This window comes from Mustelus asterias, chromosome 8, assembly GCF_964213995.1.
Source record: "Mustelus asterias chromosome 8, sMusAst1.hap1.1, whole genome shotgun sequence".
NCBI lineage: Eukaryota > Metazoa > Chordata > Chondrichthyes > Carcharhiniformes > Triakidae > Mustelus > Mustelus asterias.
Genome location: NC_135808.1, coordinates 4,040,230 through 4,067,938, shown reverse-complemented (window position 1 = coordinate 4,067,938; position 27,709 = coordinate 4,040,230). Strand labels below are relative to the sequence as shown.

Genomic DNA, 27,709 nt, shown 5'->3' with positions numbered 1-27,709 from the left:
ACACTGTAACAGACAGCACCCAGTCACACTGTAACAGACAGCACCCAGTCACACTGTAACAGACAGCACCCAGTCACACTGTAACAGACAGCACCCAGTCACACTGTAACAGACAGCACCCAGTCACACTGTAACAGACAGCACCCAGGCACACTGTAACAGACAGCACCCAGTCTCACTGTAACAGACAGCACCCAGTCACACTGTAACAGACAGCACCCAGTCGCACTGTAACAGACAGCACCCAGTCACACTGTAACAGACAGCACCCAGTCACACTGTAACAGACAGCACCCAGTCACACTGTAACAGACAGCACCCAGGCACACTGTAACAGACAACACCCAGTCTCACTGTAACAGACAGCACCCAGTCACACTGTAACAGACAGCACCCAGTCGCACTGTAACAGACAGCACCCAGTCGCACTGTAACAGACAGCACCCAGTCGCACTGTAACAGACAGCACCCAGTCACACTGTAACAGACAGCACCCAGTCGCACTGTAACAGGCAGTTCCCAGTCACACTGTAACAGACAGCACCCAGTCACACTGTAACAGACAGCACCCAGTCACACTGTAACAGACAGCACCCAGTCGCACTGTAACAGACAGTTCCCAGTCACACTGTAACAGACAGCACCCAGTCACACTGTAACAGACAGCACCCAGTCACACTGTAACAGACAACACCCAGTCACACTGTAACAGACAGCACCCAGTCACACTGTAACAGACAGCACCCAGTCACACTGTAACAGACAGCACCCAGTCACACTGTGACAGACAGCACCCAGTCACACTGTAACAGACAGAACCCAGTCACACTGTAACAGCACCCAGTCGCACTGTAACAGACAGCACCCAGTCACACTGTAACAGACAGAACCCAGTCACACTGTAACAGACAGCACCCAGTCACACTGTAACAGACAGAACCCAGTCACACTGTAACAGACAGCACCCAGTCACACTGTAACAGACAGCACCCAGTCACACTGTAACAGACAGCACCCAGTCACACTGTAACAGACAGCACCCAGTCACACTGTAACAGACAGCACCCAGTCACACTGTAACAGACAACACCCAGTCACACTGTAACAGACAGCACCCAGTCACACTGTAACAGATAGCACCCTGTCACACTGTAACGGACAGTTCCCAGTCACACTGTAACAGACTGAACCCAGTCACACTGTAACAGACAGCACCCAGTCACACTGTAACAGACAGCACCCTGTCACACTGTAACAGACAGCACCCAGTCACACTGTAACAGACAACACCCAGTCACACTGTAACAGACAGCACCCAGTCGCACTGTAACAGACAGCACCCAGTCACACTGTAACAGACAACACCCAGTCACACTGTAACAGACAGCACCCAGTCGCACTGTAACAGACAGTTCCCAGTCACACTGTAACAGACAGCAACCAGTCACACTGTAACAGCACCCAGTCACACTGTAACAGACAGAACCCAGTCACACTGTAACAGACAGCACCCAGTCACACTGTAACAGACAGCACCCAGTCACACTGTAACAGACAGCACCCAGTCACACTGTAACAGACAGAACCCAGTCACACTGTAACAGACAGCACCCAGTCACACTGTAACAGACAGCACCCAGTCACACTGTAACAGACAGAACCCAGTCACACTAACAGACAGCACCCAGTGACACTGTAACAGACAGCACCCAGTGACATTGTAACAGAGAGCACCCAGTCACACTGTAACAGACAGCACCCAGTCACACTGTAACAGACAGCACCCAATCACACTGTAACAGACTGAACCCAGTCACACTGTAACAGACAGCACCCAGTCACACTGTAACAGACTGAACCCAGTCACACTGTAACAGACAGCACCCAGTGACACTGTAACAGACAGCACCCAGTGACACTGTAACAGAGAGCACCCAGTCACACTGTAACAGACAGCACCCAGTCACACTGTAACAGACAGAACCCAGTCACACTGTAACAGACAACACCCAGTCACACTGTAACAGCCCCCAGTCACACTGTAACAGAGAGCACCCAGTCACACTGTAACAGCCCCCAGTCACACTGAAACAGACAGCACCCAGTCACACTGTAACAGACAGCACCCAGTCACACTGTAACAGACAGCACCCAGTCACACTGTAACAGACAGAACCCAGTGACACTGTAACAGACAGCACCCAGTGACACTGTAACAGACAGCACCCAGTGACACTGTAACAGAGAGCACCCAGTCACACTGTAACAGACAGCACCCAGTCACACTGTAACAGACAGCACCCAGTGACACTGTAACAGACAGCACCCAGTGACACTGTAACAGACAGCACCCAGTGACACTGTAACAGACAGCACCCAGTCACACTGTAACAGACAGCACCCAGTCACACTGTAACAGACAGCACCCAGTCACACTGTCACAGACAGCACCCAGTCACACTGTAACAGACAGCACCCAGTCACACTGTAACAGACAGCACCCAGTCACACTGTAACAGACAGCACCCAGTCACACTGTAACAGACAGAACCCAGTGACACTGTAACAGAGAGCACCCAGTCACACTGTAACAGACAGCACCCAGTCACACTGTAATAGACAGCACCCAGTCACACTGTAACAGACAGCACCCAGTCACACTGTAACAGACAGCACCCAGTCACACTGTAACAGACAGAACCCAGTCGCACTGTAACAGACAGCACCAAGTCGCACTGTAACAGACTGAACCCAGTCACACTGTAACAGACAGAACCCAGTCACACTGTAACAGACAGCACCAAGTCGCACTGTAACAGACTGAACCCAGTCACACTGTAACAGACAGAACCCAGTCACACTGTAACAGACAGCACCCAGTCACACTGTAACAGACAGCACCCAGTCACACTGTAACAGACAGAACCCAGTCACACTGTAACAGACAGCACCCAGTCACACTGTAACAGACAGCACCCAGTCACACTGTAACAGACAACACCCAGTCACACTGTAACAGACAGCATCCAGTCACACTGTAACAGACAGCACCCAGTCACACTGTAACAGACAGCACCCAGTGACACTGTAACAGACAGCACCCAGTCACACTGTAACAGACAGTACCCAGTCACACTGTAACAGACAGTACCCAGTCACACTGTAACAGACAGCACCCAGTCACACTGTAACAGACAGCACCCAGTCACACTGTAACAGACAGCACTGAAACAGGCAGCAATATTCAGACTGTAGCAGACAATATAGTCAGACTATAATAGGTAGCATCGGGTCCGAAGTCGTCATTAAGGTAAGTATCCTTGCCTCTACAATACAGATATTTGAGCCAATTTTTTTAACCCCCTGAAAAGTTGCTCTTTTACTGGAAATTTAGTGGGAATATCAGGATTTATCTCAGTGACTGGATTTGTGGCCTTGTGAACACTGTCCTGATAGCAGCTCTATGCAGCAATGTGTTTCGCTTCCGGTATCTGGCTGGCCTGCATTTACAGTAATGAGTCTGCGGTACAGAATGTTTTGTGTGGTTCCTTTGTGAATAAACGCTGTGTATGAATCTTGCGATATCCTGTGAAATAGGAATTAAAATAAAATAATAAAGAGCATTTTGTACCCAATGCTCCTGATTCAATCATTCAGATATATGATTTGTGCAAAGTCTGAGTCAGACTTACTACCTTTTCTGACAGAGCTCAGGACAATTTATATAAATCACTTTATAAAACATCCACTTCATGATCAGAACCTCATGTATAGTCTGTGAATAAATGGACATTGTGTAATGTTGTTCATCAGTAACAGGGATGTTTTGCATTTGTAAAGCACCGCTCGTGCAATAAAACACCCCGAGTGTCTTCGGGGAGAGATCAACAAACACAATTAGATACTGACTGCGCATCAATCGGGAGATACTGGGGAAGGTGCCCAACATCTGGTCAGTGTGGAGCCTAAAGGAAAAGAAGGAAGTTGTTTTAATTCATTCGTGGGACAAGGGCATCGCTGGCTGTGCCAGCATTTATTTTCCATCCCTAATTGCCCGAGGGCAGTTGAGAGTCAACCACATTGCTGTGTCTCTGGAGTCACATGTAGGCCAGACCAGGTAAGGACGGCAGATTTCCTTCCCTGAAGAACATTAGTGAACCAGATGTTCACCATGACTGAAACTAGCTTTCAATTCCAGATTTATTACTTACATTTATAAATTCCACCACCTGCCGTGCTGGTATTTGAAGCCCTGTCCCCCAGAGCATTAACCTAGGCCTGTACCAATGTGTGTGTACATTGCCTATATGTGTTTGTGTGTGTATCTGTATGCATATGTGTGTGTGTGTGTGTGTGTGTGTGCTTGTCATAGGGTCATAGAGGTTGACAGTGTGGAAACAGGCCCTTCGGCCCAACTTGTCCATGCCGCCCAGTTTTTACCATGAAGCGAGTCCCAATTGCCCGCATTTGGCCCATACCCCTCTGTACCCATCATGTAGCTTTCTAAATGCTTTTTAAAAGACAAAATTGTACCCGCCTCTACTACTACCCCTGGCAGCTTGTTCCAGACACTCACCACCCACTGTGTGAAAAAATTGCCCGTCTGGACCCTTTTGTATCTCTCCCCTCTCACCTTAAACCTATGCCCTCTAGTTTTAAACTCCCCTACCTTTGGGAAAAGACGTTGACTTACTTTATCTATGCCCCTCATTATTTTATAGACTTCTATAAGATCATCCCTAAGCCTCCTACGCTCCAGGGAAAGAAGTCTCAGTCTATCCAGCCTCTCCTTATAACTCAAACCATCAAGTCCTGGTGGCATCCTAATAAATCTTTTCTGCACTCTTTCTAGTTTAATGATATCCTTTCTATAATAGGGTGACCAGAACTGCACACAGTATTCCAAGTGTGGCCTTACTAATGTCTTGTACAACTTCAACAAGACGTCCCAACTCCTGTATTCAATGTTCTGACCAATGAAACCAAGCATGCCTGCCTTCTTCACCACTCTGTCCACCTGTGACTCCACTTTCAAGGAGCTATGAACCTGTGCCCCTTGATCTCTTTGTTCTATAACTCTCCCCAACACCCTACCATTAACTGAGTAAGTCCTGTCCTGGTTCAATCTACCAAAATGCATCACCTCGCATTTATCTAAATTAAACTCCATCTGCCATTCGTCAGCCCACTGGCCCAATTGATCAAGATCCTGTTGCAATCCTAGATAATCTTCTTCACTGCCCACTATGCCACCAATCGTGGTGTCATCTTCAAACTTACTAACCATGCCTCCTATATTCTCATCCAAATCATTAATATAAATAACAACAGTGATTGTGTCTGTGAATGTCTATGTATTTGTGTGCGTGTGCGCATCTACATGTGTACGTGTGTATCTGTGTGTACCAGTATATCTGTGTCTGTATATACACAAGTGTGTTTGTGTGTAGAACATAGAACAGTACAGCACAGAACAGGCCCTTCGGCCCACGATGTTGTGCTGAGCTTTATCTGAAACCAAGCTCAAGCTATCCCACTCCCTACCATCCTGGTGTGCTCCATGTGCCTATCCAATAACCGCTTAAATGTTCCTAAAGTGTCTGACTCCACCATCACTGCAGGCAGTCCATTCCACACCCCAACCACTCTCTGCGTAAAGAACCTACCTCTGATATCCTTCCTGTATCTCCCACCACGAACCCTATAGTTATGCCCCCTTGTAATAGCTCCATCCACCCGAGGAAATAGTCTTTGAACGTTCACTCTATCTATCCCCTTCATCATTTTATAAACCTCTATTAAGTCTCCCCTCAGCCTCCTCCACTCCAGAGAGAACAGCCCTAGCTCCCTCAACCTTTCCTCATAAGACCTACCCTCCAAACCAGGCAGCATCCTGGTAAATCTCCTCTGCACTCTTTCCAGCGCTTCCACATCCTTCTTATAGTGAGGTGACCAGAACTGCACACAATATTCCAAATGTAGTCTCACCAAGGTCCTGTACAGTTGCAGCATAACCCCACGGCTCTTAAACTCCAACCCCCTGTTAATAAAAGCTAACACACTATAGGCCTTCTTCACAGCTCTATCCACTTGAGTGGCAACCTTTAGAGATCTGTGGATATGAACCCCAAGATCTCTCGGTTCCTCCACAGTCTTCAGAACCCTACCTTTGACCCTGTAATCCACATTTAAATTAGTCCTACCAAAATGAATCACCTCACATTTATCAGGGTTAAACTCCATTTGCCATTTTTCAGCCCAGCTTTGCATCCTATCTATGTCTTTGCAGCCTACAACAGCCCTCCACCTCATCCACTACTCCACCAATCTTGGTGTCATCAGTAAATTTACTGATCCACCCTTCAGCCCCCTCCTCTAAGTCATTAATAAAAATCACAAAGAGCAGAGGACCAAGCACTGATCCCTGCGGCACTCCGCTAGCAACCTGCCTCAAATCCGAAAAATTTCCATCCACCCCTCTGTCTTCGATCAGATAGCCAGTTACCTATCCAATCGGCCAACTTTCCCTCTATCCCACACCTCCTCACTTTCATCATAAGCCGACCATGGGGGAACTTATCAAACGCCTTACTAAAATCCACGTATATGACATCAACTGCCCTACCTTCATCAACACACTTAGTTACCTCCTCAAAAAATTCTATCAAATTTGTGAGGCACGACTTGCCCTTCACGAATCCGTGCTGACTATCCCGGATTAATCCGCATCTTTCTAAATGGTCGTAAATCCCATCTCTAAGGACCTTTTCCATCAATTTACCAACCACCGAAGTAAGACTAACCGGTCTATAATTACCAGGGTCATTTCTATTCCCTTTCTTAAACAGAGGAACAACATTCGCCACTCTCCAGTCCTCTGGCACCATCCCCGTGGACAGCGAGGACCCAAAGATCAAAGCCAAAGGCTCTGCAATTTCATCCCTTGCCTCCCAAAAAATCCTAGGATACATTTCATCAGGCCCAGGGGACTTATCGACCTTCAGTTTATTCAAAACTGCCAGGACATCCTCCCTCCGAACATCTATTTCCTCCAGCCTATTAGCCTCCACATAGTCACCCAAGCCAGTCAATGTGTACCAGTGTATCTTTTTTCTCTGTGTATATCAGTGTTTGTGTGTATATATGTCTGTCTGTGTGTGTGTACCAGTGTATCTGTGCCCGTGTGTGTATCAGTGTGTGTGCATATATATATATATGTGTGAGCGTGTTATTGTGTGTGACTGTGTGCGTGTATCAGTGTGTGTAACTGAGTGTGTGTGCGTGTGATTGTGTATGTATCAGTGTATGAATCAGTATGTGAGAGTGTATGTGTGCCAGTATGAGTGTGTGTGTGTATATATATATATACATATGTATGTTATTGTGCGTGTATCAGTATGTGTAACTGAGTGTGTGTGCGTGTGATGTGCGTGTATCAGTATGTGTAACTGTGTGTGTGCGTGTGATGTGTATCAGTATGTGTAACTGAGAGTGTGTGTGCGACATTGTGTGTATCAGCATGCGTATCAGTTTGTGAGTGTGTGTGTAAGTGTGTGTGCGTGTGATTGTGTGTGTATCAGAGTGTATCAGTATGTGAGTGTGTGTGTGTGTGTGTGTGTGTGTGTGTGTAAGTGTGTGTATGTGTGTGTGAGTGTGTGAGTGTGTGAGTGTGTGTAAGTATGTGTGTGTATGTGTGTGCGTGTGCTTGTGAATGCGACCCTGATCCTGACAGGCTGGGTTTAGCAGCTATAATTCTGATAGATTCCTCTCTCTGAATATATCGCTCATTAACTGTCAGCGAGATTAACCTGAGCTAAATCAATGTGTTGGGTCAGGGTGAGTCCTTCATCGTGTTTCTCCAAAGATAGTGAAAAATTCGATTTGGCAAGGAGCTGTTCTGGGAAGGGAGGGGAGGAAGAGGGGAGGGGAGGGAGAGAGAAGGAAAGGGGGAGGGAGAGGGGAGAAGAGGGAGAGAGGAGGAGAGGGGGAGGGAGAGGGGAGGGGAGTGGAGGGCATGTGAAGGGGGAGGGGAGAGGTAGATGGAGGGGGACTAGTTTCCTGCTGCTCCCATTCTCCCCCAGCCTCGCTCTTACCCTCAGTAGGACAGAATAGCCAACCTGCAGCAAGAGTAGGATTTAGTGGCCAGTCAAACATCACCCAGTGGCATCACCAGATATGAAACTTGCTGTGATAGGGCGAGAGTGGGAGAGGTAAACATTATAAAATGGTGACGTGGCCGCCACCCAATCCCATTTTTACAGCTGGAACCTTTATTAACAGATTTACCATCATAGAATCCTACAGTGCAGAAAGAGGCCATTCAGCCCACTGAGTCTGTACTGACCACAATCCCACCCAGGCTCTATCCCCATAACCACATGCATTTACCCTGGCTGGTCCCCCTGACACTAATTTAGCATAGCCAATCCACCTAACCCACACATTATTGGAGTGTGGGAGGAAACTGGAGCACCCGGAGCAAACCCACGCAGACACGGGGAGAATGTGCAAACTCCACCTAGTCACCCAAGCCAGTCAATCCTGGACTCCTGCAAGCGGGTGGCGCAGTGGAAATGTCACTGGATTAGTAATCCCGAGGTCCAGGCTAATTCTAGGGGAACCCAGGTTCAAACCCCACCACAGCAGCTGGTGGAATTTAAATTTGAAGAATAAAATTCGATTTGATGTGGTGAATGTGAAACTATTGCTGATTGTTGTAAAAACCGCTCTGATTCACTGATGTCCTTTAGGGAAGGAAATCTGCCATCCTTACCCGGTCTGGCCTACATGTAACTCCAGAGCCACAGCAATGTGGTTGACTCTCAAATGTTCTCTGGAAAGGCCCAGAAAGCCACTTAGTTCAAGGACAACTCGGGATGGGCGATAAATATCGGCCCAGCCCCCGGCCCCCCTATCCCATGACAAGAATTTGAGTCTGATTTAGCAGCTTTTCTGTGTTGAGTTTTGCACGTGTGAGGGAGGGAGGTGTGAGGAGATGTTCAGGAAAGGGATTGCCTTTCCAGCACTCCTTGTGGGTCAGGTGGAAATAGAGATGGAATGTTCCCCTGGCAACCACCATGGCTGTTCAAAATTCACTTTGGTGATACTCGCTGTGATTGGTAGCCTCTACCCCACATAAACCCCAATTTCTAACTCCCTTCCCGATCTCTCTCACTCTCCAATAGCAACATAGGAAATAGGAGCAGGAGGTGGCCATTCAGCCCCTCCAGCTTGCTCCAACACTCAACTAGATCATAACTGATCATTTATCTCAACACCATTTCCTGCACTATCCCCGTATCCATTAATGTTATTAATATGTAGAAATCTATCAATCTCAGTCTAGAACCTACTCAATGACTCAAGATCCACAGGCCTCTGGGACGGAGAATTCCAAAGATTCACCACCCTCTGAGTGAAGAAATTCCTCCTCATCTCCATCAGAGCCTAAGACACAGGAGACAGGACTCTCACCAACTTTTACAGATGCACCATGGAAAGCATTCTTTCTGGTTGTATCACAGCTTGGTATGGCTCCTGCTCTGCCCAAGACCGCAAGAAACTACAAAATGTCGTGAATGTAGCCCAATCCATCATGCAAACCAGCCTCCCATCCATTGACTCTGTCTACGCTTCCCACTGCCTTGGAAAAGCAGCCAGCACAATCAAGGATCTTACGCACCCCGGACATTCTCTCTTCCACCTTCTTCCGTTGGGAAAAAGATACGAAAGTCTGAGATCACGGACCAACCGACTCAAGAACAGCTTCTTCCCTGCTGCCATCAGACTTTTGAATGGACCTGCCTCGCAGTAAGTTGATCTTTCTCTACACCCTAGCTATGACTGTAACGCTACATTCTGCACCCTCTCCTCTATGTACTCTATGAACAGTAGGCTTTGCAAAGCGCGCAAGAAACAATACTTTTCACTGTATGTTAATGCATGTGACAAGAATAAATCAAATCAAAGCAGCAGAAGTAGGCCATTTGGCCCATCGAATCTGATCATCCTAAACCCCACTTTCTCACCCTATCCCCATAACTCTTCATTCTCTTACTGATTACAAATCTGTCTATCTCAGTCTTAATGACCCAGAATCTACAGCCCTTTGCAGTAAAGAATTCTAGATTTGTTTAGCTTGACATGTCAGTGCGGTACTGAGGGAATGCTGCGCTGTCGGAGGTGCTATTTTAATGGTTAGACATTGAGGCAAGGCTGCCCTCTCAGTTGGGCACAGTAAGAAGTTTCACAACACCAGGTTAAAATCCAACACGTAAAGGAGCAGTGCTCCGAAAGCTTGTGATTCCAAATGAACCTGTTGGACTTTAACCTGGTGTTGTGAGACTTTTTATTGTGTCCACCCCAGTCCAACGCCGGCATCTCCACATCATGGCTCTCTGGTGGGAGTTGTGAAAGAACCAATGGTGTTCGTATCGAAGTTTCGGTTATTCTCCCTCATGTCCTGGGAAATAAACATCCCTCAGCCAACATCAACCAAAGGCAGATTGTCTGGTCATTACCACATGTGGGATCTTGCTGTGTGTGTGGACATTATCTGCCCTACTTCACAGGAAGTACTTTATTGAATAGGAAGTGCTTTGGGGGGATATGGCAGGCGCTATATGAAGGCAAATGTTTCTTGCTGGCCTCCGCTGCCTTTAACAATGTTCTGATAGTTGATGTTGTCTCTGCTTCTTCCTCCTCTCCGTTTAGGGAATGTTTCTGGTGACGGTGGCCCCGGCTCTCACCCTGAGCTCTCCCTGTCCTGTCCTGACAGGTAGATGACACGCTGCTCCTCTGTACTCACCCTGTTGCTGCAGGTTTATCTCGGAATGTGGGAACAGCCTCTCGTCCACTCCATATCCACACACTCCACTCCCCACAAGTCAATCCAGCAACTATTCCTTCCTCACGGGGTCCAAAACACTCCGATCCAGAGAATTCTTTTGTCCGTACTTCAGGAATTCCCTCCTCCTTGCTGTTATTTATGCTGTTACTATCCCAGATCAGGATATTTGGACTCCTATTTATTTATTCTTTCACGGGATGTGGGTGTCGCTGGCCAGGCCAGTATTTATTACCCATCCCTAATTGCCCCTTGAGGTGGTGGTGGTGAGCTGCCTTCTTGAACCCGCTGCAGTCCCTGAGGTGTAGGTTCACCCACGTCGCTGTTAGGGAGGGAGCTCCAGGATTTTAACCCAGACACAGTGAAGGAATCCCTGAGATATTTCCAAGTCAGGATGGTGAGTGGCTTGGAGGGGGACCTCCAGATGGTGGTGTTCCCCTGTGCCTGCTACCCTTGTTGTTTAAGGCGGTAGAGGTCACAGGTTTGGAAGGTGCTGCCTAAGGAACCTTGGTGAGTTGCTGCAGTGCATCTTGTAGATGGTACACACGGCTGTCATCGTGCGTCAGTGGTGGAGGGAGTGGATGTTTATTGTGGTGGATGGGCTGCCAATCAAGAGGGGATTGGTTGTCGGAGATGGGCATTGTCTGGTATTTGTGTGGTGCGAATGTTACTTGTCACTTGCCAGTCCAAGACTGAATGTTGTCCAGATCTTGCTGCATTTGGACACGGACATATCCCTTTTCCCAAAGTGCCAATAAAATGAAGGACAGGAACAAGGAAACGATTGGACAACGTGGGAACATCAGGATCTTTCTGGATGGATGGATTAGGGTGGGTTGAAAAGCCTCAGTGGTCAATGATGCTTTGATTGGGCAGTAATGAGTGCGGAGTTGAGATGTTAGTTAGACTGCTGAGTGAGTGAGAGGCTGAGGGATGTTGCTTTGACCTGCGAGGATGGAGGGAATGTTCTGAGTGGGGGAGAGTGGATTAGACCTCCCCTGAACCTGCCCTCAGTAGTGTTGCCAACCCTCCAAGATTGGCCTGGATTATCTAGGGATTGAAGATTAATGTCCAGGTCACTGCCGCTTGCAACCCTGGAGACAAATCATCAGGACATTACAAAGACAGACAATCCAGGATTTTCCGGGAATGGGCGATCCTGGCAGTGGGCAGGGTTGGAAAATCCCTCGCGTTGTGTTTTTTTTTTACCATTTTCTTCAAACATTTCTCTTTTCCAGACAGAAAAATGTCGAAAATGGGGGGAAATACCTGATTGGCTGATAGTCACACATTATCCAATTGGATCATGAGCCTTTCTGCTTTCCAATTGGCCGAGGAGGGCGGTGCGTCACAAGGACGGTGTGTCGGCCAACTAATGGGCAAGTCATGTGACGAAGCGTCAAGTAATCCATTTAATCAGAGCTATCAGGCCTGAGCCTGCAGGGTGAACTGACCCAAGCTGACCCTTCCAATCTGAAGGACACTGAGTATCGCTCCAGCGTCGCCACATTTCACAGCAGCTTCACTGCAGCAAGAGCTGACAACGCCTCATCATGATAACCATCTTCCTACTCAGCTTTCTCTCTCTCTTTGTAGCTCTAAAGTTCTGGAGGCGTGGAAGGTTTCAGAAGAAACGCAGCCGACAGGAACTGCCTGGTCCACCTTCACTGCCGCTCATAGGCAACCTGCAGGATCTGCGACAGCAGAATCTCCATCTCCACCTCACCAAACTGGCCAAGAGGTTCGGGCCAATCTACAGACTGCGGGCATGGCGACAAGGTTCGTAACGTGGGAAACTCAGTGTCGGGGAATACTGACAATACTGAGATACCGAGAGACACAAGAAATGATCGAGAAACTGGGGCAGTAACCAGGTTAGAGTGTGAACGTTAATAGTCATGTATGTGTGTATGAGTGTGTGTGTGTGTATATGTGTTAGTGTATGAGAGTGTGTGTGTGTGTGTGCGAGTGTGTGTGTGAGTGCGTGTGTGTGAGTGTGAGAGTGCGTGTGTTTGTGTGTGAGTGTGTGTGTGTGTCTGTGCGAGTGTGTGTCAGTGAGTGTGAGAGTGCGTGTGTGTGTGTGTGTGTGTGTGAGTCTGTGTGTGTGTCTGTGCGAGTGTGTGTCAGTGAGTGTGAGAGTGCGTGTGTGTGAGTGTGTTAGTGTGTGTGTGTTAGTGTGTGTGTGTTAGTGTGTGCATGTGTGAGAGAGAATGTTTGTGTGTGTGTAAGTGAGTGTTTGTGTGTGTTCGTGTGTATGTGAGTGTGCTTGTGTGTGGGTGTCTGAGTGTGTGTGTGTTTATATAGTGTGTGTGTGTGTATACATGTGTGTATGTGTTTGTGTATATATGTGCGTGTGTGTATTTGTGTATGTGTGTGTGTGTATGAGTGTGTGTGTATGTGTGTGAATATGTGTGTGTGTATGTGTATATGTGTGTGTGTGTATTTGTGTATGTGTGTGTGTGTATGAGTGTGTGTGTATGTGTGTGAATATGTGTGTGTGTATATGTGTGTGTGTGAAAGTGTGTGTGTGTGATCGTATATTAGGAGTGAGTTTACTTTCAGTTTGATAATAAGTTTTTACCTTTGTTTAAGTAATTCCTTTCTCAGGAATCTGGACGCGCTCTTACGGATGGTTCACGCCACGCTCACTCTGCAGCGAGGTCGGAGAGTTTGACACCCAGCCAAATCTCTGTGCAGTAGGATGGGAAAATCCCGCTGGCCTGAACGCTGGTAACATTCTGGCCTTTGAATCAATAACTGCTCGGGTCGAAGGGTTTCTGCTAAATTCTATTCCTATCTTAGATATTCCTTCTCTTTATGTATTAAACAGTTCCCCAGAGTCAGGCTGTGCACTGCACTGGCCGTGCGCAGTGCACTGCACTGGCCGTGCGCAGTGCACTGCACTGGCCGTGCGCAGTGCACTGCACTGGCCGTGCGCAGTGCACTGCACTGGCCGTGCGCAGTGCACTGCACTGGCCGTGCGCAGTGCACTGCACTGGCCGTGCGCAGTGCACTGCACTGGCCTCCACACTATCAGCATCAACGTGATAGTCACAAATAAATCCAGGAAGGAGATCGGGGAATATCTTTACCCGGAGAGTGGTGAGAATGTGGGACTCGCTCCCACATGGAGTGGTTATGGTGAACAGTCTGGATGTCTTTAAACTGAAGCTGCATAAACACAGGAGGGGATTTGCGGGATGTGCTGATAGGCTGGGTGTGGTGTGGGGCATTAAGACCAGCATGGGAACAGTTGGGCTGAATGGCCTGCATCTGGGCTGTCAGCCCTTTGTTAACATTCATATTGAAAAGTGCCAAACCATTCACTGTGTTGCAGAAGTCGTGGTGCTGAGCAGTACGGAGCTGATCAGAGAGGCTCTGCTCAAGAGATCGGCAGATTTTGCAGGAAGGCCTCAGACGTTTATAGGTACCAGACCCGGTTTCAATCATTCCACTGCCCATGGGGGTTGGGGGTTTCAGCTCAGCTTGCTGGGGGGTTATTGTTAAAGGGCTGACGATGCCAGTGTATCTCTGAACCCTCAAACACTGGGGCTGAATGAGTGTGTGGTAGGGAGGGGTGGGTAGCTCAGAGGGTCAGTGTTCAGACTGTCTGTCTGTCTGTGCTACTCAGGGGATGGAGGCCACCTCTGTTCAATGGGGAAGATTCTCACAATCAGCAGCCTTAACCGTACATCCAGCAGAATAACCATAAAGCACCGTCCTGACACCCAATCCTCAGACTTGAAATCATTTCCACAATGTTTCATATCTCCTACTCTCCTCTGCTCTTCACTCTCTCCTCTCCACTTCTTTCTCCTCTTCTCTCTCTCCTCTCCTCTTCCCTCTCCGCTTCACTCTCTCCTTTTCACTCTCTCCTCTTCCCTCTCTGCTTCATTCTCTCCACTTCATTCTCTCCTTTTCACTCTCTTCTCTCCCTCCTCTTCTCTCCCTCCTCTTCCCTCCCTCCTCTTCTCTCCCTCCTCTTCTCTCTCTCCCTCCTCTTCTCTCTCATGTTCCTTTTTCCTCCCTCCCCCTTCATTCTCCTCCTCTCCTCCACTTTCCTCCCATCCACTCTCTCTCCTCTTTACCCTCTTCTCTGTTTTCTCTCTCTATTCTCTTCAATCCCTCTTTCCTGATTGACTCGATGGGCAGAATGGCCCTTTCCCGTGAATGATCTGTCCCATCGGGCCCAATGTTCAGCCCCCTGTCTTTAGGCAGGGTTTATAACGGATGCTCGGGTGGGAGGGGTGGTTACAGCCTGGGTGGGGGGGAGGGTAATGCCTGGGTGCGTGGGGGGGTTATAGCCCGGGGGGCGGGGGGTTATAACCTAGGGGAGGGGGGGGGTGAGGTTACAGCCTGGGTTCGGAGGGGTTATAGCCCGGGGGGGGCTGGGGTTATAACCTGGGGGGGGGAGGGTTACAGCCTGGGTGGGGGGGGGGGTTACAGCCTGGGTGGGGGGGGGGGGGGGGTTACAGCCTTGGGGGGGGTTACAGCCTGGGGGGGGGCGGGTTACAGCTTGGGGGGGGGCGGGTTACAGCCTGGGGGTGGGGGGGGGTTACAGCCTGGGGGTGGGGGGGTTACAGCCTGGGGGGGGGGGGGTTACAGCCTGGGGGGGGGGGGGGGTTACAGCCTGGGGGGGGGGGGGGTTACAGCCTGGGGGGGGGGGGGGGGGTTACAGCCTGGGGGGGGGGGGTTACAGCCTGGGGGGGCGGGGGGTTACAGCCCGGGGGGGGGGGGGGTTACAGCCCGGGGGGGGGGGGGGTTACAGCCTTGGGGGGGGGGGTTACAGCCTGGGGGGTGGGGGGGTTACAGCTTGGGGGGGGGGGCGGGTTACAGCCTGGGGGTGGGGGGGTTACAGCCTGGGGGTGGGGGGGGTTACAGCCTGGGGGGGGGGGGGTTACAGCCTGGGGGGGGGGGGGTTACAGCCTGGGGGGGGGGGTTACAGCCTGGGGGGGAGGGGGGGGGGATTACAGCCTGGGGGGGGGGGTTACAGCCTGGGGGGGGGGGATTACAGCCTGGGGGGGGGGGGGATTACAGCCTGGGGGGGGGGGGATTACAGCCTGGGGGGGGGGTTACAGCCTGGGGGGGGGGGGTTACAGCCTGGGGGGGGGGGGTTACAGCCTGGGGGGGGGGTTACAGCCTGGGGGGGGGGGGATTACAGCCTGGGGGGGGGGGGGATTACAGCCTGGGGGGGGGGGGGGGATTACAGCCTGGGGGGGGGGGGGGTTACAGCCTGGGGGGGGGGGGTTACAGCCTGGGGGGGGGGGGGGGTTACAGCCTGGGGGGGGGTTACAGCCTGGGGGGGGGTTACAGCCTGGGGGGGGGTTACAGCCTGGGGGGGGGGGGGGTTACAGCCTGGGGGGGGGTTACAGCCTGGGGGGGGGGGTTACAGCCTGGGGGGGAGGGGGGGGGGATTACAGCCTGGGGGGGGGCGGTGTTATAGCCCGGTTGGGGGGGGGGGGGGTTGTAACCTAGTGGGGGGAGGTTTCAGCCTGGGTTGAGTTTCTGTCCCACTCTCCCTGACCCGAGTGTCTGAACCTTTGACCTGTTCCCTGCAGGAAATTTCATCTCCTTTGGCGGGAAGGACCTGAGCCTCGGAGATTACACCAACCGCTGGAAGATCCAGAGGAAGCTGGTGCACGGCGCCATCCAGCAGAGTCGGAGCGCGGCGCTGGAGGCTGTGGTGGAAGGCGAGGCTCGGAAACTGTGTGAGGTACAATCCGAGCAGGGGGCGGCTGGATGGAGCTGAGCTGAGGGGGGGGGTCCGACATACCAACCTGTCTGTCTGATTCCTGCAGGTATTCCGGGGCCATGTGGGACCGCCTGTGGACACCGCCAGACAGCTCTCCATGTCCACCTGCAATGTCATCTCCGCGCTCATCTTTGGCACCGAGGTAAATATTCACCAAGATCCTCCTGTCATGGTGTCCCCGCCGGCCGACAGAGGGCTGGTTACCATGGTAACCCGCCTCGCCGACCTGACCTTCCCCACCAGGGGGCGTCTCTGCCCCTCACCCGCAGGTCACAGGGTCAAAGGTCAGCAAGCGCCAGGGCAACCTGCAGTCCATGTTTGCTGAGCTCCTCAGCTTCACTTGATCAGTGGATCACTCAATGGATCACACACAGGATCAATGTTGGTCAGTGGATCACACACAGGATCAATGTTGGTCAGTGGATCATACACAGGATCACTGTTGGTCAGTGGATTACACATAGGATCACTGTTGGTCAGTGGATCACACACAGGGTCACTTGGTCAGTAGATTACACACAGGATCAATGTTGGTCAGTGGATCACACACAGGATCAATGTTGGTCAGTGGACCATACACAGGATCACTGTTGGTCAGTGGATTACACATAGGATCACTGTTGGTCAGTGGATCACACACAGGGTCACTTGGTCAGTAGATGACACACAGGATCAATGTTGGTCAGTGGATCACACACAGGATCAATGTTGGTCAGTGGATTACACACAGGATCACTTGGTCAGTGGATTACACAGGATCAATGTTGGTCAGTGGATCACACAGGATCAGTGTTGGTCAGTGGATCACACACAGGATCAATGTTGGTCAGTGGATTACTCACAGGGTCACTCTTGGTCAGTGGATCACACACAGGGTCACTATTACTGGATTATACACAGGATCACTGTTGGTCAGTGGTTCATACACAGGATCACTGTTGGTCAGTGGGTCACACACATAGTCGATGTTGGTCAGTGGATCACACAGTGGATCACTATTGATGAATGCACACACACGTGCACAAACACATACATGCACTCATGCACACACACACAAACATACACGTGCACACACACACATGTGCACAAACACATACATGCACTCGTGTACACACAAACATACACGTGCACACACACTCACACAGTCGCACACAGTTGCACACACACACACATAGTCACACTCACACACACTCATTCACACACACACTCATACGCTCACACACACACAGTCACACTCACTCACACTCATACACACACACACACCTTCACACACACACACACACACACTCATTCACACACACTCACACACACATTCACACTCACTCACACACACACTCATACACACACACACACACACACACCTTCACACACCTTCACACACACACACTCACACTCACTTACACACACACACACAGGGTGGCTTTGTTGTTCTCCATATTTACATATTTGGTTCTTTGACTGATTTCAGTTTGAGCAGGATGATGCTGAGCTGCAGGATATACATGACTGTGTGCTGGAGCTGGTCACACTCTGGGGTTCCTCTGCTATCAGCCTCCTGGACATGTTTCCCGTGCTGCAGGTAAGAGCGATCCCCCCTCGCAGTCTCAGGGTGCTCTGTGTACACACTGTGCAGCATCACCCTGTCTGTAACACAGTCAGTCTGTACCTGGCTGCTGCTGAGTAACATTTGGCAATGATTTAACACTGATTGACCATCGATTGGCAAACCTGTCCACGCTGCCCCGAGCCAGCTCTCAGTTTCTGGCTGTTTGTCAATCAATGCGGATATTCAAGCACTGAATGTTTTTATCTCCCTGTGTTATTATCATTAGCATTTTCCCAATTCCGCCTGGAAGGATTTTCAGAAGGCAGTGAAGAAACGAGATTGCTTTGTGCGTGGACAGATTGAGAGACACAAGGTGAGTGAGCGTCATTCTACCATCATTCAGTAAAGGGTTAACCCAAACAGCAGCTACTGAGCGTGTGCGTGATGTCACTCACTCAGAGATGATGGGCTGAATGGCCAAGTCTCAGGATCGGACTGAAATACTGGTGTGATTCTCTCCGGACAAACTGGCTGCTTTTCTCTCCAGATCTTACGACGCTTTGTCAAAATAAAACCGGGTGGGTGTGGTGGGAGGGGGGGTGGGGGGGGGGGGGGGGGGGGGTGGTATTTCACCCCATCATGTTGAGGGGCGAGGACTAAACGCTCCTGGAAAGGCGACTGCACTGAGATCGCCCGATCACACTGAAAATAACTCCCCCCTCCTCCTGCCATGGAGCTCTCAGCAGTCTGCCCCCTCCCCCACCAAACATCCATCCCCCTCCCCCACAGTCAATGCTGGTATCCCCCTCCCCCCCCCATATCCCCCAAACATCTCTGGCGTTGCTCACAGCACCCCACCGTGTCCCGCCACAGACAGTCAACGCTGGCATCTCCACAACTCCCCCGACATCGAGCTCCCCGCGTGAGGCTCCGCATAGGGCCCGCCCTGGCACTGCCCCAGCACAGGTGGGCACTGTGCTACGGGGCAGGTCCAGGGGTCAGTACCAGGGCACTGCCAGGCCATGTCCCTTTTCCCTGAAGGCTAAACTGACCTTTGCACCCCCGGGGGGGGGGTTGGAATCCCCAAGACAGGTTGGTGTCTGGGTGAAACCAGCGTGACTTCACATCGATGAGGTATGAAGATCTGGTGAAGGGGACGTTTATGGCAGGGGGGAGTGGGGGGTTTAATTATATTAAAATTGATTGCAATGTATTATAATCAGGTTCTCGCCCGTTACGGGTGTTAACCTGATGATGTCACTGGTGAGGGGAGTGATAATCGAAGATCACAAACTTGCCAGCCAGAATCGCGGTTTTGGGGTTTCGCCGGACCTTGGCTCCGCTGGAGATCTCACGGACGGAGAGCGCGGGCCAGGGTCACCCCGGTGAGTGAGCAGCACCTTAGAGCCGCAGCTATGTCCGGCTGTCCTGTTCCCTTGTACAGCGTTAGTGAGGAGGCAGCGATCCAGTGGTATTGTCGGAGGAAGAGAGGCTGGAATTGGAGGACTGCAGGATCCTGGAGGAATGTCGGGCTGGAGGAGAATACTGAGATCAGGAGAATCAGAGAATCTCTACAGTGCAGAAGGAGGCCATTCAGCCCATCGAGTCTGCACTGACCACAATCCCACCCCACTCCTCCAACCCCACACTTTTACCCTGTTAATCCCCATGACACGAAGGGGCAATTTAGCATGGCCAATCCGCCTAACTTGCACATCTTTGGGCACTGAGGGATAAGGCTTTGGAAGGGTTGGGTTTGAAGGAGGAGAGTTTTAAATTGGAGGTTGTTTGTGGGTTTTGTTAGCAGTTGTGGTTGAAGGAATGCTGAGGGCGGGCGATATAACATTGGAAGCTTTGTGTTATAGGAGACATTTCAGAAAGGGAAGGTGCGAGATGTCACGGACGCACTGATGAAGCATTTCTGGGAGCATCAGGAAGGCAGTGTTGAGCTGGGAGAGCTCACTGAGGAACACATTCACATGGCCATTGTCGACCTGTTTGTGGGAGGAACAGAAACAACATCTTCCACTCTGGGCTGGGCACTCGCTCTCCTGATCCACAGGCCAGAGGTGAGTGAGAACTCAACATCTCTACATGGCCCTTGTTCAAAACAGCTGCCTCCTTCCTGCAATCCCTCCATCCCTACAGACAACTCGGAACTATCGGCAGAACCTTCGGGTGGTGAATGCCCAGAACTCACCACAGAACCACAGAATCCCAACACTGGAGCAAGAGGCCATTCGGCCCATTGAGTCTACACTGACTCTCTGAAACAGCATCCCACCCAGGCCCTCCCCCCTGCCATAGCCCCATAACCCCACACATTTAGCATGGCCAATCCACCTAACCTGCGCATCTTTCGGACTGTGGGAGGAAACCGGAGCACCCGGAGGAAACCCATGCAGACACGGGTAGAATGTGCAAACTCCACACAGACAGTGACCCGAGGCTGGAATCGAACCCGGGTCCCTGGCGCTGTGAGGCAGCAGTGCTAATCACTGTGCCATCCTGACTGTTAGTGAGTAACACCTTCCCACCAACTCTGATAGGATCAATTGAGCTCTGATTGGCAGAGAGCAGAACTTCTCTCCGCCCTTGGAAGGAAGCCCCGCCCAGGAGAGCTGTCAGCCAATCAGATTTTCCGTTCCCTCCCATGGTGTGTTTTGTGGCAGCAGAGGTGGTTCACCATTGGCTGGTGGTGGAATCGTCCAGTCCCGGTATCGTCAACGGGTTTCCCGTTGTTTGCACCCTCCACCACCGGGGACCCCAACCTGCCGGGAACCCCAACCTGCCGGGGACCCCAACCTGCCGGGGACCCCAAACTGCTGGGGACCCCACACCACCGGGGACCCCAACCTGCCGGGAACACCAACCTGCCGGGAGCCTCACACCACCGGGGACCCCACACCACCGGGGACCCCAACCTGCCGGGAACCCCAACCTGCCGGGAGCCTCACACCACCGGGGACCCCACACCACCGGGGACCCCAACCTGCCGGGGACCTCAACATGCCGGTGACCCCACACCACCGGGGACCCCACACCACTGGGGATCCCACACCACCGGGGACCCCATATCATCGGGGAGCCCAATCTGTCGGGCACCCCACACCACCGGGGACCCCACACTGCCGGGGACCCCAACCTGCCGGGAGCCTCACACCACCGGGGACCCCACACCACTGGGGACCCCACACTGCCGGGGACCCCAACCTGCCGGGAACCCCACACTGCCAAAGACCCCACATTGCCGCGGACCCCACACCACTTCGGACCTCACACCGCCGGGGAACCCACACTGCCGGGGAACCCACACTGCCGGGGAACCCACACTGCCGGGGAACCCACACTGCCGGGGAACCCACATCGCCGGGGAACCCACACTGCCGGGGAACCCACACTGCTGGGGAACCCACACTGCTGGGGAACCCACACTGCTGGGGAACCCACACTGCTGGGGAACCCACATCGCCGGGGAACCCACACTGCCGGGGAACCCACACTGCCGGGGAACCCACACTGCTGGGGAACCCACACTGCCGGGGAACCCACACTGCCAGGGAACCCACACTGCTGGGGAACCCACACTGCTGGGGAACCCACACTGCTGGGGAACTCACACCACCGGCGTTGCCATTGGCAGGACTGGAAGATCCTGCCCTCGATTGCAAACAGGCAGGGAGGGGAGGCAGGAATGAACAGCGGGGGCAAGCAATGCAACTGTTATTGACAGCCGTGTCCACATGTGGGCGCTCTCCTGTCTCCACGGTTCAGAAGCTCAGCCTCTTTGTGTCTTTCAGATCCAGGACAGGATTTACAGTGAGCTGTGTCAGCTGCTGGGAGAGGACAGTTATCCCACCTACGCTGACCGGAAAAAGCTGCCCCTTCTGTCCGCCACCATCGCTGAGGTTCTGCGGCTGAGACCAGTGGTCCCTCTCTCCCTGCTACACCAGGCAGCCTGCGACTCGAGGTAGAACCCAGGCCCCAATCCCCCACCAACACTCAGTCAGCTGGGAGTGGTGTGGGGGGGGGGGGGGGGGGGGGGGGGTGCGGATGGGTGGGGGGGGGGGGTGTAGATGGGTGGGGTGAGGATGGGTGGGGGGTGCGGATGGGTAGGGTGTGGGTGGGTTGGGGGGTGTGGATGGGGTGGGTGGTGTGGATGAGTGGGGGGTGCAGATAGGTGGGGGGTGCAGATGGGTGGGGGGTGTAGATGGGTGGGGTGTGTAGATGGGTGGGGGGTGTGGATGGGTGGGGGGTGTAGATGGGTGGGGGGTGTAGATGGGTGGGGGGTACAGATGGGTGGGGGGTACAGATGGGTGGGGGTGTAGATGGGTGGGGGGTGTAGATGGGTGGAGGTGTAGAGGGGTGGGGGGTACAGATGGGTGGGGGGTACAGATGGGTGGGGGTGTAGATGGGTGGGGGGTGTAGATGGGTGGGGGGTGTAGATGGGTGGGGGGTACAGATGGGTGGGGGGTACAGATGGGTGGGGGGTACAGATGGGTGGGGGGTACAGCTGGGTGGGGGGTACAGATGGGTGGGGGGTACAGATGTGTGGGGGGTACAGATGGGTGGGGGTGTAGATGGGTCGGGGGTACAGATGGGTGGGGGGTACAGATGGGTGGGGGTGTAGATGGGTGGGGGTGTAGATGGGTGGGGGGTGTAGATGGGTGGGGGCGTGTAGATGGGTGGGGGGTGTAGATGGGTGGGGGTGTAGATGGGTGGGGGGTGTAGATGGGTGGGGGTGTAGATGGGTGGGGGGTACAGATGGGTGGGGGTGTAGATGGGTGGGGGGTGTAGATGGGTGGGGGGTGTAGATGGGTGGGGGGTGTAGATGCGTGGGGGGTGGGGATGGGTGGGGGTGTAGATGGGTGGGGGGTGTAGATGGGTGGGGGTTACAGATGGGTGGGGGGGTGCGGATGGGTGGGGGGTGTAGATGGGTGGGGGGTGTAGATGGGTGGGGGGGTGTTTGGATTGGTGGGGGGTGTAGATGGGTGGGGGGTGGGGATGGGTGGGGGTGTAGATGGGTGGGGGGTGTAGATGGGTGGGGGTTACAGATGGGTGGGGGGTGGGGATGGGTGGGGGGTGTTTGGATTGGTGGGGGGTGAGGGATAGGTGGGGGTGGAGGAACAGAATGGGGGAAGAGACTAAATAGCCCTTTGGCCAATAATGGAAAGAATATTCTGGAAAATTCCAGTCCAATTCCTTCAGGCAATGGAAAGCAGGCCAGACGATAGACTTTGCTAACACAAGTGTTTTTTATTTAAGCGACGGGGAGTTATGGGAATGGGGCCTGGGTGGGATTGTGGTCAGTGCAGGCTCGATGGGCTGAATGGCCTCCTTCTGCGCTGCAGGGATTCTATGGTTCTATGAGTCTTTGTTAAGATCGATTTATTCAGCGATTTTTAAGATTGATTTATTCAGCGATTTTTAAGATTGATTTATTCAGCGATTTTTAAGATTGATTTATTCAGCGATTTTTAAGATTGATTTATTCAGCGATTTTTAAGATTGATTTATTCAGCGATTTTTAAGATCGATTTATTCAGCGATTTTTAAGATTGATTTATTCAGCGATTTTTAAGATTGATTTATTCAGTGTTTCTTTTCCCCCTGAAGTGTTGCAGGTTATTTTATTCAGAAAGGGACCAATGTCATCACCAACCTGTTTGGGGCTCACCAGGATGAAAGCCAGTGGACGGACCCGGCACATTTCAGACCCGGTAATGGGGACTGGACAATGGAGACAAACTGCAGAAAGTGCAGCTCGGGGGGATTCAGGGTCTCCCACACAAATCACAAACAGCAGCATCAGCAGCTCACCGGGGAAGCAAAGGGAGTGTTGGCCTTTATTTCAAAGGGAATGGAGAATAAAAATGGGGAGGTCTTGCTGTACAAGGCACGAGTTAGAGCACACCTCGAGTACTGTGAACAATTCTGGTCTGCTGATCTAAGGAAAGATATACTGACATTGGAGGCAGTCCAGAGAAAGTTCGCTGGATTGATTCCAGGAATGATCAGTTGCCCATAGAGTTCAAAAGGGGTGTAGGTTAGATGGATTAGCCATGGGAAATGTGCAGGGTTAGGGGGATAGGGTGAGGGTGGGGTGGGCTGGGGAGTGGGGGGGCGGGGGAAGGGGGCAGGGAGGGGGGTGGGGTGGGGGTGGGGGGAGGGGGGCAGGGCAGGGGGGAGGGGGGCGGGGAGGGGGCGGTGGGGAGGGCAAGGGGGGGTGGCGGGGGCGGGGTTGGGGAGGGGGCGGCGGGGAGGTGGGGAGGGGGCAGCGGGGGGGCAGGGAGGGGGGTGCGGCGGGGAGGTGGGGAGGGGGCAGCGGGGGGGCAGGGAGGGGGGTGCGGCGGGGAGGTGGGGAGGGGGCAGCGGGGGGGCAGGGAGGGGGGTGCGGCGGGGAGGCGGCAGCGGGGGGGGCGAGGGGGGGAGTGGGGAGGGGGGCGGGGAGGGTGGTGGGGGGGGCGGGGAAGGGGCGGCAGAATGGTAAGGGGGGAGGGGGGGCAGGGCGGGTGGAGGGGGGCGGGGAGGGGGTGGTGGGGAGGCGGGGAGGGGCGGCGGGAGGGTGAGGGGGGCGGGGGGGCGGGGAGGCAGGGAGAGGGAGTGGGGAGGTGGGGGGGGCAAGGGGGGGTGGTGGGATAGGCTTGGGAAGATTCTCTTTCAGAGAGTTAGTGCAGACCTGATAGGATTTCGGGATTTGGTACTTTTCTATGGAGGGGTTTTCTAATGAGGCGAAGCTGAGTCGGATGGGCCTGGACTCACGGACATTTTGAACAATGAGAGGTGACCTTATTGATACGTATAGGATTCTCAGGGGGGTTGACAGTGTAGACACTGAAAGGTTGTTTCCCCTTGTGGGAGAGTCCAGGATCAAACAGCATATTCTCAGAGTCAGGGGTTGCCCATTTACGAGTTTTAACAACACCAGGTTAAAGTCCAACAGGTTTATTTGGTAGCAAATACCATTAGCTTTCGGAGCGCTGCTCCTTCGTCAGATGGAGTGGAAATTTCCTGTTGGACTTTAACCTGGTGTTGTTAAAACTCTTACTGTGTTCACCCCAGTCCAACGCCGGCATCTCCACATCATTGCCCATTTAAGGCAGAGATGAGGAGGAATTTCTTCTCTCAAAGATTTGATTTGATTTGATTTATTATTGTCACATGTATTAACAAACAGTGAAAAGTATTGTTTCTTGCGAGCTATACAGACAAAGCATACCGTTCATAGAGAAGGAAAGGAGAGAGTGCAGAATGTAGTGTTACAGTCAGAGCTAGGGTGTAGAGAAAGATCAACTTAATGCAAGGTAAGTCCATTCAAAAGTCTGACAGCAGCAGGGAAGAAGCTGTTCTTGAGTCGGTTGGTACGTGACCTCAACTTTTGTATCCTTTTCCCGATTGAAGAGAGAATGTCCGGGGTGCGTGGGGTCCTTAATTATGCTGGCTGCTTTTCCGAGGCAGCGGGAAGTGTAGACAGAGTCAATGAATGGGAGCCGGTTTGCGTGATGGACTGGGCTACATTCACGACCTTTTGCAGTTTCTTGCGATCTTGGGCAGAGCAGAAGCCACACCAAGCTGTGATACAACCAGAAAGAATGAATTCTATGGTGCACCTGTAAAAGTTGGTGAGAGTCGTAGCTGACATGCCAAATTTCCTTTGTCTTCTGAGAAAGTAGAGGCGTTGGTGGGGCTTTCTTAACTATAGTGTCGCATGGGGGGACCAGGACAGGTTGTTGGTGATCTGGACACCTAAAAACTTGAAGCTTTCGACCCTTTCCACTTTGTCCCCATTGATGTAGACAGGGGCATGTTCTCCTTTACACTTCCTGAAGTCGATGACCATCTCCTTCGTTTTGTTGACATTGAGGGAGAGATTATTGTCGCTGCACCAGTTCACCAGATAGTGAATCTATGGAATCCTTTACCACAGAGAGCTGTAGAGACTGGCTCATATGTTCAAGGCTGAGATGGATAGATTTTTAATCAGTAATTGAATGAAGAGTTCTGGGGATAAGGCGGGAAAGTGGAGTTGAGGATATTCATATCAGATCAGTCATGATCTCAGTGAGTGGCAGAGCAGACTCGATGGGCTGAATGGCCGCCCTCTGCTCCTGCCTCTTACAGACGAATGATATTTCAGACTGAGTTTGGGTGAAAATTGAGGCCGTTAACTGATCTGTTTTGTTGTGCAGAACGTTTCCTGGAGGCAGCTGATGGTGAGCGGAGAATGCAGAGCGTCACCTCATTCGGGGCTGGGCCCCGGACCTGTCTGGGTGAACCAATAGCTCGGCTGGAACTCTTCATTTTCATGGCATATCTCCTGAAGGATTTCCAGTTCCTGCCGGTAGAAACATCAGCCGGACATCAGGAACATCCCCCGCCCCTGCTCGGACAGCCTGGAATCCTCCTGAAAGCCAAACCCTTTCCCGTATTGATTGTACGGAGATCAGCGCTCACACACCACTAACTCCGAAGGCTGGATGGAGCTAGTTGTTGGGGCTGGGGGTGGGGGGGGAGAGGGGTGGGGTGGGGGCGGTGTTGGGTGGAGAGGGGGTAGGGTGCTCAGGTGGGGGGGGGGAGGGAGTGGTGAGTGGGGTGTGGTTGGCGGGGAGGGGTGTGGGGGAGGGGTGGCATGTGGGGAGTGGGGGGGTGGAGTGGGCAGGGAGGGTGTGAGGTGGGGGAAGGGTTTGGAGGAGGAGTGTTGGGGAGGGGAAGGGGGTGGGGTAGGGGGGGTGGGGTGGGGGGAGGGGTGTAGGGAGTTGGGGAGAAGTGTGGGAGAGGGGTATGGAGGGGGGTGGAGAGAGTTGGGGAGGAGTGTGGGAGAGGGGGTGGGGTGTGGAGGAGGGTGTGGGGTAGTGGGGAGGGGTTAGGGGAGAGGGGTGGGGGAGGGGTGTGGGGAGGGGGGTTGTATGTGGGGGTGGGGTGAAGGAGGAGGGGTGGATGGGGGTAGGGGAGTGTGTTGGTGAGAGGGTGGGGAGAGGGTGGGGTGGGGTGTGGAGAGTGGGGGTGTGGGGGAGGGGGTGGGGTGTGGAGAGTGGGGGGACGGGTGTGGAGAGTGGGGGGATGGGGTGGGGGAGGGTGTGGGGGGTGGTGAGTGGGGGTTGGGATGGGGGGAGGGGTGTGGGATGGGGAGGGGTATGGGGTGGGGAGGCGGTAGGTGAGGGGGTGGGGGTTGGAGAGTGGGGGTTGGGGTGGGATGGGGGAAGGGTGTGGGTTGGGGTGGGGTCAGGGGGAGGTGTGTGGGGTGGGGGAAGGGTATAGGGTGGGGAGGGGGTGGGGGGGAGGGGTGCGGGATGGGGAGGGGGTGGGGGAGGGGTGTGGGATGGGGGAGGGGTGCGGGATGGGGTGGGGAGGCGGTGGTGAGGGGGGGGTGGGGGGAGGGTGGGGGTTGGAGAGTGGGGTTGGGGGGAGGGGTGTGGGATGGGGGAGGGGTGTGGGATGGGGAGGGGTGTGGGGTGGGGGAGGGGTGTGGGGTGGGGAGGCGGTGGGTGAGGGGGGGTTGGAGAGTGGGGTTGGGGGGAAGGGTGTGGGGTGGGGGAGGGGGTGGGGGGGAGGGGTGTGGGATGGG

The 27,709-nt window shown here is 53.0% G+C and overlaps 1 protein-coding gene across 1 annotated transcript; it reads left to right on the top strand.

The window, feature by feature from the left end:
- The first annotated feature begins 12,312 nt into the window (after nt 1-12,312).
- Nucleotides 12,313-26,622, top strand: cyp21a2 (cytochrome P450, family 21, subfamily A, polypeptide 2). Its single transcript, XM_078217256.1, has 10 exons — nt 12,313-12,625; nt 14,184-14,273; nt 16,405-16,559; nt 16,645-16,740; nt 18,067-18,177; nt 18,431-18,517; nt 20,010-20,213; nt 21,945-22,114; nt 23,761-23,864; nt 26,334-26,622. Exons 1-10 carry the CDS (start codon nt 12,400-12,402, stop codon nt 26,606-26,608), a joined length of 1,518 nt encoding a protein of 505 aa, XP_078073382.1. The 5' UTR covers nt 12,313-12,399; the 3' UTR covers nt 26,609-26,622.
- The last annotated feature ends 1,087 nt before the right edge of the window (nt 26,623-27,709 follow it).

What these genes read in the sequence shown, in the direction of transcription:
- cyp21a2 (XM_078217256.1), top strand. Translation starts at nt 12,400, where the DNA reads ATGATAACCATCTTCCTACTCAGCTTTCTCTCTCTCTTTGTAGCTCTA. An exon ending in AAGGCCTCAGACGTTTATAG is followed by an intron (nt 14,274 to 16,404) that starts GTACCAGACCCG and finishes TGTTCCCTGCAG; the next exon opens with GAAATTTCATCTCCTTTGGC. An exon ending in AGGCTCGGAAACTGTGTGAG is followed by an intron (nt 16,560 to 16,644) that starts GTACAATCCGAG and finishes TGATTCCTGCAG; the next exon opens with GTATTCCGGGGCCATGTGGG.